Source organism: Protobothrops mucrosquamatus, unplaced genomic scaffold, assembly GCF_001527695.2.
Source record: "Protobothrops mucrosquamatus isolate PMUCROS unplaced genomic scaffold, P.Mucros_1.0 scaffold_18, whole genome shotgun sequence".
NCBI classification, from domain to species: Eukaryota; Metazoa; Chordata; class Lepidosauria; order Squamata; family Viperidae; genus Protobothrops; species Protobothrops mucrosquamatus.
The window spans coordinates 656994-669600 of record NW_015386094.1 but is presented as its reverse complement, the minus strand read 5'-3'; the positions used below and the strand labels follow the sequence as shown (position 1 = coordinate 669600).

Here is a 12607-nt window from a genome sequence, read left to right as displayed (position 1 = left end):
AACCTCAAGGCAGTTTATAATTAGCAACCACATAATTTTAATAGGAACAGAACTATAAAGTAGGGAGGAGGGAGAAAGAATTTTTTCTTTACATGTCCATGAGGAAATATGTTTCTTTGGTTTTGTGTATGCAATTTTGTCTGGATTTTAGCTGTTCTTTTCTTTTTTCTTTTTTTGAAAAAGTTATCAGTATAGTACTATATGTCATTAAGACATGTTTTGGGAAATGTTGCCTCGATATGCTTCTGGGAGGGTTACCAGTTTGCCTTCTGTAAAATGTTTTTCTGGCCTCAGGGGATCATCCTATATCTTCGTTTATACTTATGGTTTTATGGTGAAAGTTACTTTAGTTCCTGTTCTGTGAAATGGATTTGGACCCAAAGTATGAAAATTCACAAATCCTATGTGCACTGACTTTTCCTCTGCCTTTTACTTACATTTCTAAAAAAAATATTTAAGTCTCTTGAGTTTGCCTTCTAGGGAAAATGTTCTTTGTAACCGACCACATTTATCTTGACAGCTATTTGGAGAAAGGTCAAGCATTGAGGAGCCTTGATTTAATTCTTCAACAACAACAAAAAGGAAATAATCAGAATGACACTGATGTCTTTTTCAGGTGTAACCCACTAACTGAAGACCCTTGTCCTAGATTGTAGGTATCATCAAAACATTCTAACAGCTCATTTGTAAAGCCTGCTAACATTTTTTTTTCAGGAAGCAAATTAGGACTTGTATAAATAAAGTTGATTCATAAGCAGTGGGTTTGAGAATTCCTTCCCTACTCTTTCCTCTAAGAATAAGATTACAGTAACATAAACTAACTTAGATATTTTTTATAATAAGATAAACTATTCCTGAACTCAGGCTGATGAGTAAATACCTGATCACTTATATACCTATGAGGATAGGAAGTTGCCGATAAGCTGCAAGTTTAGGCTGGAAAATATTCTCCATTAGGACTCTTTCCATATAAAATAGATCTTGATTAAATTTATCAGATTTAAGTATAATTTCTGAGTGGTCTTCTGTTTCTTCCTGAATTCTGGAGAGAATTACACTTTCAAGATCAATAATGGAACTTGAAGTAAAGCTTTCTGAAAGGAAAAAGGAAAAAAAAACCACAGCAAACGTTATCTGAAGTATTAGAAGAAAGAAATGTTCAGTTTTTCATTTTGTGAACTGACTTAAAATTTTAAGGGCAGAATAAACATCTATTAATAAATAATATATTAAATGTTACAATGTGCTATTTTATTATATATTCTACTTTCTAGAGAAAATTGCTCTTTGACATTTCAGTCTACGTTTCCATCTACAATTTAGATGCATGTATATGTGCGTGTTTCTGTGTGTCTATGAGTGTTTTACATGCACATCTTGAAACCATTTCAATATAGCTAGAATGCTAGGCTACAAACTCTATTCCTTTACTGTTTATATATTGTTAATGTAAAAATCAGTATTAATTTAAAGTGTATTTTTCATAAATGCTGAAACACTATGCACTGGAGAGTAAAATCCATTTTAAAAATGGATTTTCATCTAGATTAACAATTAGGATTTATTTGATCCCATATCAGAAAATTGTAAGAAAAATAAAAAGAGAATTCATTACACTGTGATAACCTAATAGCAATAATACCTCATCATTTTTAAAGATATGATCTAGTTAAAAGGGTAAAACCATCCCTGGTATACTTTTCTACATATAATCATGACATACAGGTATTATGTAAATCTTGATTTGGCTGGGAGAAGATATGGAAATCTAATATAGTGTGTAAAAGTACCTGTTTCCACAGAACCAAGGGACATAGCTTTGTCATGCTCTTTGACTGCAGCTGATTTACCAGCCACTGTAGTTAGTGCTCCACTAATTGTTTCTGCTGTTGCTGCTTCCAAAGCATTAAAAGAATCAAATAAATCCCAAGTAGTGGCCATTATCTCTATGGGGGGAAAAAAGACACAATGAGTTCTGCTTTTGTTCTATATGTAAATACCACGTATTTATGTTACAAGGAAATACCGCTGATATATTTTAGAAAAACAAACTGATTGAACCTCTTTAACTTGTTTAAGAAGCTAAGATAAATATAACTGGATGTCACAAAATTCTCATGTTTTCTTTGTATAGCTGCACATTCCTCCAGAGCAGTGGTTCTCAACCTTTTTAATGCCGCGACCCCAACCCGTCGTAAGTCGAGGACTAAACCGGTCGTAAGTTGAGGACTAAACCGGTCGTAAGTCGAGGACTAAACCGGTCGTAAGTCAAGGACTTTCCCTGCCCGGGAGCGCCACGCATGCGTGGTTCCGCCCCCTGCGCCGGCTGAGGCGTAGCTGGCAAGCGGCAGAGACGGAGCAGGCCGACCACCAGCTGGCCCAGCCCAAGGGAGGTAAGGCACCCGCTGGAAAAGGGGAAAAAATGGCGGACAAAAAAAATGGCGGACAGCCTTGCTTGGCGACCCCCATGAAATGGTCGATCGACCCCAAATGGGGTCCCGACCCACAGGTTGAGAACCACTGCTCCAGAGGATCATAAAGAATATGTTTAGATAAAGTATTTCATGTCAGTTTTCTAAACAACTTCTCCACTTTAATTTTTGTATAATTGCTTCCACTCACCTCACAGGGGCAGCATTCTTGCACAAAGATACTCCATACATTTAAAGTATTTTTTAATAAAGTGAAAGCATCCTTGACTACTGGTGGTTTGGTTCATGGAATTTTACTGGCAACATTTAAAAAATGGTTTGCCATTGCCTTCTACTGGGATTTTTTTCTGCCCTAATTTCCATGGCTACCCAACAACCGTGGCAATTCCTTTAGTTTACCCAGATACGAACTAGTGCTGACTGCTTATTTCTGAGCCAAGGTCCATTTGGTTCTGCTGCCACCTACTGAGGTTTTGCAATACATACACCTATATAAAAAGAAGAAGTCACTTATCTTCTTAGTTGAACCGACTAGAAATTATACGCTCACTTTGATTTGAAACTGAGCTATAGAGAAAGCAAAGGAGAATGTTGCTTAGGAACTGGAAAATTGCGAGCTCCAGTCCTCCCATAGACATGGAAGTCCGCTGTGTGTCTTTGGGTCAGTCACTTTCTCCCAGCACAATCCAGTTCACAGAGTTGTTTTTGTGGAGAAATTTAGAAGACTATTTTGAGTTAATCAAAGTAAAAAATAGAATATAAGTCTTAATAAAAACAACATCAACAATAATGTCCCACACTAAGCAGAAACTGAAGCTAAAAAGATTATTTCAGCAGGACAATAATCAGAAGCATACACCAAGTCAATTATGAACGACAAAGATTTGGGAATAAACTGCACAGTCCTTAGGCTTGAATATTATTGAAAAATATTTCTCGACTAGAAAAAAAGAGAACAAAAGCAAGGAAAGCTGTGTGTGTATGTGTGGGTGGGGGGAATCTCAAAACAGATTCTTAGCTGATTACAGGAAATATTTTCAGGGAAAAGGTTATTTTGTCTTGATATAAAAGAGTGTCCACATTTTTGCACCTACAATATTCACTGTTTTTCTATACTACTTATTTATTATACAGTCTATCTAACATTCAGTTCAAATCATTCTTAGCCATCTACACAGCATTGGATGTATATAAAAATACACATACAAGTAGTCCTCAGGTTACAACTACTTGTTCAGTGACCATTCAAAGTTACAACAGGGGGACTTATGACCTGTCCTCAGAGTTCCAGCTGCCGCACATCCCCACAATCATGTGATCACCATTTGTGACCTTTCTTGTCAGTTTTCCACAAGCAAGGTCAATAGGGAAGTCGGTAGGGAAGGCCGCAAGTCATTCCTGTAAGTCACTCCAATCACTTTTTCTCCCAAGGATCCCCACATGGAGTATGAAATTCCAGGGTCATGTACTCCATAAATCCCCTGCCTGCACTTTGTAGCACCTGCCCACAGCCCCCATTAGTTGACCCACAGCCCCTGCTGGCCTGCTTTGGCTCAGAAGTGCCTGCCTGTGGCATCCCTACCTCTCCCTCACTGACCTGCTTGTTTAGGATTCCAGTCATGTGAGGTCCTCTCCTAAGCATCAGATCTTTGGGATATCACAGCAACCGGGACTACTGGGACTGCTATTGCTAAGTAATGCAGTTACGTAATGATGTTGTTTTATGACGCACATTGCTTAACAACAAAAATTCTGGTACCAATTATCGTTAGCCTGTATTTTCACCCTAATCAACTTGATTCTAATGTCACCATATGATTTTATAGATAGATACATTAAATAACTAAAGGGGCATCAACTCTTACTCCCTGCTCAGTGTGAAATCATTGTGTAAACATTTGATTTATTCTTTCTTTTTACCTCCATATCCCTTAAATTCTATTGAGTAACCAATCTTTAATTCAATATTCAAGTGTTCTATAATTCAAGTCTATCCTCTTTATTATATACTTTAAAAAAATCAATATAAAGAGGAAAATTTTCTCATACATATCTGTAGAATGCTGAACCGTTCAAACACAACTTTAAAAAATGTATACGTGTAGGTGTAAATTTTTATATTGATACTATCGCATAAGAAATCTTTAGAGGTGATATCCATTATTTCTGCCAAAAGAAAAAAAACAAATCACATAAAACCCAAACAATTTTCTTCTTTACATATTTGCATAGGAAGCTCAAAAAAAATATTCTGGTGTTGCTTCCAAAGTTGAAACTGTAGATTGTTCCATACAATGTCAATGATCTATAAAAAAAAATCCCCACTAATTTACCTTTGTCAGCCATTACAATTTTGTCACATTGTACTTCCTTTGCCTTTGGTGCGCCATTCAGTGTTTGCATCATTCTATTGGCATATTGATCATTGCCAATTCTGTTTTTACAGAGTTCCATATAAGCAATATTCCTTTTCCTTTGGAAAACAAAAAGATATGCATTCAAAGTACTTTATGCAAATATTTCAACTTTGATCAGATATCATTTTCCTTTGCAGATATCTTCTTAGAAATAATATGTCCATAAATATTGTACATGGAAATTAGTTCTTAAATGATACTACATCAGATGTGGAATTCTGAAGTTGAAAACCCTTAGCTAGGAGTAAGTACTCTGTTGGATTTGCTTTTAAGCAAATATGGGTAGAATTGCACTGTGAAATGTTTTGGAATTCTTTTGAAGGCGTTCTGAAGGAATTATGATTGGGTATCCTAACATTTAATGACTTTTTCCTTTTGAAGTAGCTGTTGAAATTGTAGAAAGGAGTTGAGAATCGTAATTCAAAACATCTGAAGGGCAATAATTGGGAAATACTGTCCTAAAACAAATTATGAAATAACTTGTAAGCTACCCTAGAATACATATAATAGTAAACTATAGTTTGGTGCTACGCACATTCTTTTTTTCCTGTGAAGTCATGACATGATGGAAACTTTCACTTAATTAACTGTGGCTTACAAAAATAATCCAGCTTCATATAAGACAGTCTTCAAAACTTAAACTCTACATGAACTCTTCTAGTTCTATGACTCTATGTCCATGTAGTCAGCAGGAGTTGAGCTAAACTCAAGGGATATTTGACTTGACTTTTGCAATTTCACCAGGTTCAGATATAAAGCTAAAGTGTAATCAGTTAAACAGGAGATTATCTTTTTCAAGTACCTGTACAAGAGGAAACAAGAAATAGGAATGCACAAGACAAAAGCTGCTTTAGATAATGCTAAACTATAACTCAGTGTAACAGTAAAATAGTTTGTTGCTAGGAAACACAGTTGAAGACAACATGTGGCTCTCAAATCTTGTTCCACAATTCCCACAATACCTCAATACTGATTGTGCTGTCTAGAGCTGTTGAGAATTGTTCTTCCTTGATACCGCAGAAACAAAATATGTTTTGTTATATTTGTAACACAAGCCATCATAGGAACAAATTCTGAAGTTATAAGTCATATTTCATTGCAAAGTTGCTAATGAGAGGCAAGGTTGTGTAATAACCATTACACTGTGCTTACCTGACATCTTCGGCTTCTTCAGATTCTGCAGATATCATAGCAGTTGGCATGTTAAATAACCAAATTGTTTCTGTCTCAGTCAGGAATATATCCACAGTCTTTTCTAACTCGTGCTTTGTCGGCTGTTCTAACATCTCTTCTCTTCTAACCTGGACATCTATCACGAGAGAGAATGAATTCATACTTTGCATTTAGAAAAGAATATATATAGGTCATAGGCGGGTTATTGGGACAATGAACATAAAACATTTTTTTCTTTTATATGAATAGGCTTTTCTTCTAAGGTGTAGAGGTTTCACAGGCATATAGACATGCTAGAGAGGGTGAATACCTAAAAGCAATATACAGTATGCTCCTCTGCTCTTCATGTTGCTTCAGGAACATTTGATAAAAGAAGGCTGTGAAGTAGTAAGTATAATTCTATTAATCAATAAACTGTGGTAAGGGCAAGTAATATTAAAACTAGCCAAGGCATGATATCTAGCACTTTTTAAAGAACAAGTTACCAGGGAGACATACAAATGAAATGCAGTTCAGTAGCACCCATAGCATAGAGCTAGGATCAGAGAATGTGCAGTATTGGCCAGTTTAGGTTAATCACCAAGAGTTACTTGTTATTTACTGCTATTGATACCTTTGATTTTATTAAACATCAAAACATTTTGTACTATATTTTACTATACTATTATTATTACAATCATTGTTAGATATGTCTCCCATCCTTTTTTATATATTGTATAAGTCATATTGTACTGCAAACTGACATGAGTCTGGTACAGATCAGCAACTTATATTTATGGTGCAGAAGAAGAAGAAGGAAAAAATGATTATTCAAATATTTGTTTTTATGTAGATTTTTACCTGCAAAACTAGAAATGGTGTCTCGTCTAAATCCAGGCTCTACAATCTCTTCTGCCATTGATTCAGTAGAAGCAGTTGATTTTGTAACACTGCCACTCCCATAAGTTCTGTAGTTTCAATAGAACATTTTATAAGTAATGGAAATGAAATAGCAAATAGACAGAGAAGGAATATTACATACCAACTAAAACATAGCCACAGAACTATTGATAGCTTAGTAGTTTTCAGCTGCTCTTAACATTATCTACTGGAGGATGAAACATTTACCTCTAATATATTTACACTGATTCTGTTATAGAAAAGGCAAATACATAGGAACTGAGGAGACATCGATTTGAAAATAGCACTATTCTTCACGAAATAGTTCACAAAATATTTCTAGTTAGTTCACATACTTATGATTTCTGATTAAGTTATATTTTCAAAATAGCTAAATGCCTGTCCCAAGGGCAAGAAGAATGATACATAAAAAAGAATACATTAAACTGCATTATAATAGAATCAATTGTTCATATATATATAAACAATTGATTCTTCACTTGATGAAGTCTATGGGTTAAAGTTCAATAAGAATTAACTTAGATAAGCTCCAATTCATGTCTTCTTCCCACCATAATATACATAAGAGAAATTCCATCAGTTTATGTTTATGTTTTCAATCAACTATGCCTTGACACGTACAAACCAGAACTTATAAACTATTTCTCATTTTAATGATTGTATTTTTTTTTTAAAAAAAAGAATGGTCTTATTTCAATTATACCAGAGAAAGCTGGCTTACTTTAAGTAACGTAGTTTAAGAGTTAGCCACTATTTGAGTTTCAGGAATAATTAAATGTGAATCTACAGCAGATGGAGAAACTTTCAGTATCTTGTCAGAGGAGGAAATGATGATACCTTTAGTTTTCTGCATCTGCTTCTCATCATCTTTACTGATAGGCTCAAGCTTTCCAATATTTTAATAAAATTATATTTTTCTGGGGTTTTTTTGCTGATTCAGTTAACATCTCTTATTTGTGAAACTTATAACAAGTAGCAAATCCTTTGTTACAGTATTCAGCAGGGTTGTCCACTTTTACCCTTGCTTTTTGACTTATTTCTTGAACCTTTAGGAAGTCTATAATAACAACAAAGAAACCGTGTAATATTTTTAAATTTAATAACATTTAAACTATAAAATAGAGAGACGGATTAAAATATGTCTATTATGCACAAAACCTTTCATAAGACCAATATTCTAGTTAACCCTATTTAGTACACTATTTGTTATCATAAGTTCTTGAAATACATGTACAATGTAATCTCTTTTAGAGTATGGGTTTTGCCAAAGTGGTTTTATAGGTTGTCATATCATACCTGGAAAATGGACCTGCTAAACTAATACTAGCTACAGAAGTTTGTTGCATTGATAAAGAGGACAAGAAATCAGGTTGAGTCATCCCAGCAAAATCATGTACTGATAAAATTTTGCTTTGTCTGTGTGCGACATTCAATTCTGGACGATAAAGTGGACGAGGTGTCACATCTTTTCCCTGATCATCAAAAACCTGTAGATGTAATAAAATAACAAAAGTACAGTAAAAGAGCTCTATTCTTCCCTCAGCCCGTGTAGAAACCAATAGACTTGCAAGTGTTACCACTAAGGAGATAATATGATGTGGCTTACTTCAAGACTGCAGCTTTGAACTGATATTCTATGCATTTAGATTAGAAGAAAGGAAAACAATGTATATATTAATTGTATACATGCTTCCAGATTTCAAATTATAGCATTCTTTTCACAGGATCACTTTATTATGGATGAACATAAAACTTCTTTTTTTCTGATTTTTAAGAAATAACCAGAGTTTTTGCTCAGGTTTTAAGCAAATATTTTAAGAGGAGAGCTTTTTAAAAACTGGCTTTGATTGATTGGATAGTCTTATTTATTCTAGAATTGTCTCCTTGTAATCCAAATTGTTCTGATGGCATTTTGTAAAACAATTTTCTAAGTCGTCATAAATAAGCAAAGAAATAGTCAGATACATAATTGTATAAGAGCATAACCGTGACTGAAAGAAAATGCCTGAATAATATTTTATTTTAACAATATTTAAAATAATGGTTTTGCCCATTAATTTGATTAAAAAGATTCAGATCTTTTCTTTAAAGAGTGGATGTTTCCTATTAGCTCAGATATGCTGCTTTTCTTTATTAAATCTTTCTGGGTACTTTTAAGAGTATGTTAAAATATTAAGGGACAGATTGCATTAAAGTAGCATGGACAATTCATGGAAACTATATAACATTATGGCTGAAAAATTCATAAAGTACATTAACATTCTTATTCTGTTTTAAGACTTTTAGGTAATTGTTTGATTTATAAAATGAATAATTTTTTCAGCCAATGTGTGAAAAAAGGGAGCCACTGAAAAGCCCCGGATTCTGCATTCCACTTTCTTATTGAAATGAACATTTGCAAACATATGAAGTACATCAAGTTGAAAGATTCTTCCATCTAACTTACTGATAGCTACAGGCCACATATTTTGTTTTTAACCCAGCTATTTCCTATCAATTGTATTAAATCTTTTTAAATGGATATTCCCTGAACCTAGAAACATTTGTATGCAAATCATCTTAATACCAGACTATATATTTGTTTATATAGCATTATCAATGTGCAAGAAACTTTATAAAATACAAGATCAGGAGGACTTACATGTTAACAATATGGAATAGCTGGAGAATAACAGAGGAAGAAAAGGAAAATGGACTTCAGAAGAATAGGGAAGAAAGTTTAACTATTTTACTTCCAAATATCTAGACTGTTTAAAAGGCTTAATGAAAATATGGGTTTTAAAAGGAGTAAGCATGATATAGGTGTTTGAGCAACAGAACAAGCACCAGGAATAATAAACAAACCAAAAAACAGCTGGAATGGGAAGATTAATCATTTGTAATTTCTTTTGGAGTCATGAAACCACTAATGGAAAAACAACCTGTGTCACAAAGAATGGAGATTCATATGTTTGAGATGGGTGACCATATAAATTGAATAAATAAATAAAAGTTAGTACAGGATACTAAGAATGGCATAAATTTTCATATATACTCAAAATAAACAATCAATTGCTCAGTAAAGATGGCAAGACTAACAAACTCACAAAGAAAAGGCAGAAATATCAAGCTTTTTCTTTTGACCGAGTCTTTTCCAACAAGAGACTTGTGTTCTACTAGCCAGTTAGTTACTGTATGAAGAGTAGTTTGAAGGTATAAGCCCTGCATCTTCAGCTTGATATGTGGTCAGGGAACACTTATTCATTCTGAGTATATTCAAAATTTCAGAGCCAAATCCATTAAAAGTATTTTTAAAAAATTGCTGATAGCCTGGCTGGACATCTAGCTATTCTCTATATTACATAAAGAATACACTTATGCAAATTTGTTTTATGTAATACAATGCTAATTATTACATAAATGGAAGAGGACAAATGTCTCTTATGTTTAAACAGGGTGCGAGGAGGATATAGAAAATTGCATAGCAATCAGTTTCTAACTGGGAAGATTCTAAAACAGATTGTAAAGTAATTGTAAGCAGATAATTAAAAGCTGGATGATATTTTTTAGATGACAGACAAAATACAGACCTGGTGGAAGAAGATACAAAATACTTACAGTAGTTCTCAATAGGTCTACAGTGGGTGTTGTGCCACATATAAACTCTCATAACTAAATGGCAGACTTATGTTTATACAGGAATGAACTTTTGATTAAAACTAAAAGTATGTATTAAATCTGTAGCTTAGAAGACAACTAAGCAACAACTATTCGGTTTGATCCGGTATTTTATAGAAGATGTCCCATTGTTTCCAGCTTTAATATTAAAACATATCCAGTTGTATAATCCAAGGCTCCCCTCCCGCGGGGCTTGACAATGAGCAGGAAATAATCTTTTAATTTTTTAGAAATAAATGTAATTCATACATTACATTTATTTCTACAATAGATTTATTTTTTTCCCCAATCATAATTCCATTTTAAAATTGTTGCCCATTGCTTGAATGCTTACTGTTTTTTCAAATGACCTCTGGTTAATGGTTAGAAAATATAGGTCATTTCATGAGACATAAATATACAGACACATTTACTTTTATGCAGCAAAATGTTATTATTATTAGCATTATTGTTTAAAATAAATTATCATTTAATTTGATGGAGTGATACCAAAGGAAAACAACACTCATGTTTCTCACTTATACTGTAGAACTTATTCAAGAAGAATGATCTTAATTTATATGTTATCTGAAATAATAATAACAATAAGTTTCTTTGGAAAAAGAAAGCAAAGGTTATACCAATAATAATAGGCACCTTGGATGCAATCCTAAAACAACTAGTTATCATTTGAACTCCATCAGCATTGATAAATTCATCATTAGCTAATTGCAAAAGGCAGCTTTGCTCAGAACAGCTAACATCCTGCAATGATACCTCTAACACCATTAAACATCAACATCTGCATATCCCAGGTCCTTGGAAGGATTCGGTAGGTGGATAAAAATGCCAAATCCAAATTGAACATCTGGCTGATTTGTGTGATGAATCAATACATTTCTAACATCTTTGCATCTTTAATAGGCTATCTTGGATTTAGTTGTTAGTTAGATCTACATTGATGATTCATGTAGTGCCTGATTACCTGGACAAGAGGTTTGCTTGGTAAAGAACCCTTTTCCATTTTTGGTTCTGAAGTGATCACAACACTCCTGCGAGCCATTGAACCAACTTTGCTGGTTTGCATAGCACTAACGAAGCTCAATTGTCTCCCAGATGCGGAAGATGATGGTAACTTCTTATATATATTTTGTTCTTTTGCGATGTTCCTGGTAATAAATAGAGGAGTATACAAAAGATTAGAAGTTATAAGGTTGATTCAAATTAATTTGCCACTTAAAATTTGACACATTTACTGTAACTTATTTCTCAAAACAATATTATAATTTAAACTTTCTTAACCAAGCCAGGGGTTATTGGACTATAACTGTGAATACTTGGTGACAAATATGAAAATATAGTTCAATACATTTTAAGGACACCAGACTAGTAAAGTATGCTATAGGTCTTTATAGTAAATGGTATTTTATAGTAAAAGATGTATTTCACTAAGTTAAGATATGAGATGCTTTGGTTGACAACTGGATGAATACAAATAGTGTAAGATTATATATGAATGTAGCAACTGGGATTGCTGAACAATCTACAGTTGAACAAAACATGACTTAGAACTATGTGTTAACCCAGATGGTGGAAAGGTTCACACACTCAGGTTTTTCTTCAGTTTATGATCTTCAGTGGACATCCTTGTAGATGAACTGTCTCACCTGTGAAAATTGGATTCTATATGGTGACAGCTATTTTAAACTTTCAAGTTTTTATATTTTAACCTGCATTATTTAAAGTATCATGTTATATGAACTCCATGTTTTGAATGTTTCAAGACTGAGGTGGTTATGGGTGTTTCGATGTGCCCTAATCATTTTATAATATTGACAAATATGGGCAAATGGAAGTTTAGATACTATACCTGTTAATAACATCTCTTATTACTATAGTATAGTGTTTATACAATTGTATAGCATAAGAAAAAAGAAAGTAAGATTATGGTGGACAGTTTGTGTTCCACAGCTTTTCAACATTGTGCATCTGTGCTTTAGTGGATACACATGCTCTTGAATTCAGTTGATGGCTAATTGCTATAATTTA

General features: G+C 33.7%; 1 protein-coding gene across 1 annotated transcript in view; it reads right to left on the bottom strand.

Annotated features, from left to right (window-relative positions):
• The window catches only part of WDR78 (WD repeat domain 78), a 37665-nt gene extending 25987 nt beyond the window's left edge, over nucleotides 1–11678 (bottom strand). Inside the window, exons 1-7 of the mRNA XM_029287050.1 lie at nucleotides 11544–11678; nucleotides 8219–8409; nucleotides 6863–6969; nucleotides 6002–6158; nucleotides 4766–4905; nucleotides 1791–1946; nucleotides 897–1094 (exon numbers count right to left, since the gene is read on the bottom strand). Of these exons, the coding sequence (XP_029142883.1) occupies nucleotides 897–1094; nucleotides 1791–1946; nucleotides 4766–4905; nucleotides 6002–6158; nucleotides 6863–6969; nucleotides 8219–8409; nucleotides 11544–11645 (1051 nt within the window). The 5' untranslated portion in view covers nucleotides 11646–11678. The remainder of the gene's footprint in view (nucleotides 1–896; nucleotides 1095–1790; nucleotides 1947–4765; nucleotides 4906–6001; nucleotides 6159–6862; nucleotides 6970–8218; nucleotides 8410–11543) is intronic.
• Nucleotides 11679–12607: the final 929 nt, after the last annotated feature.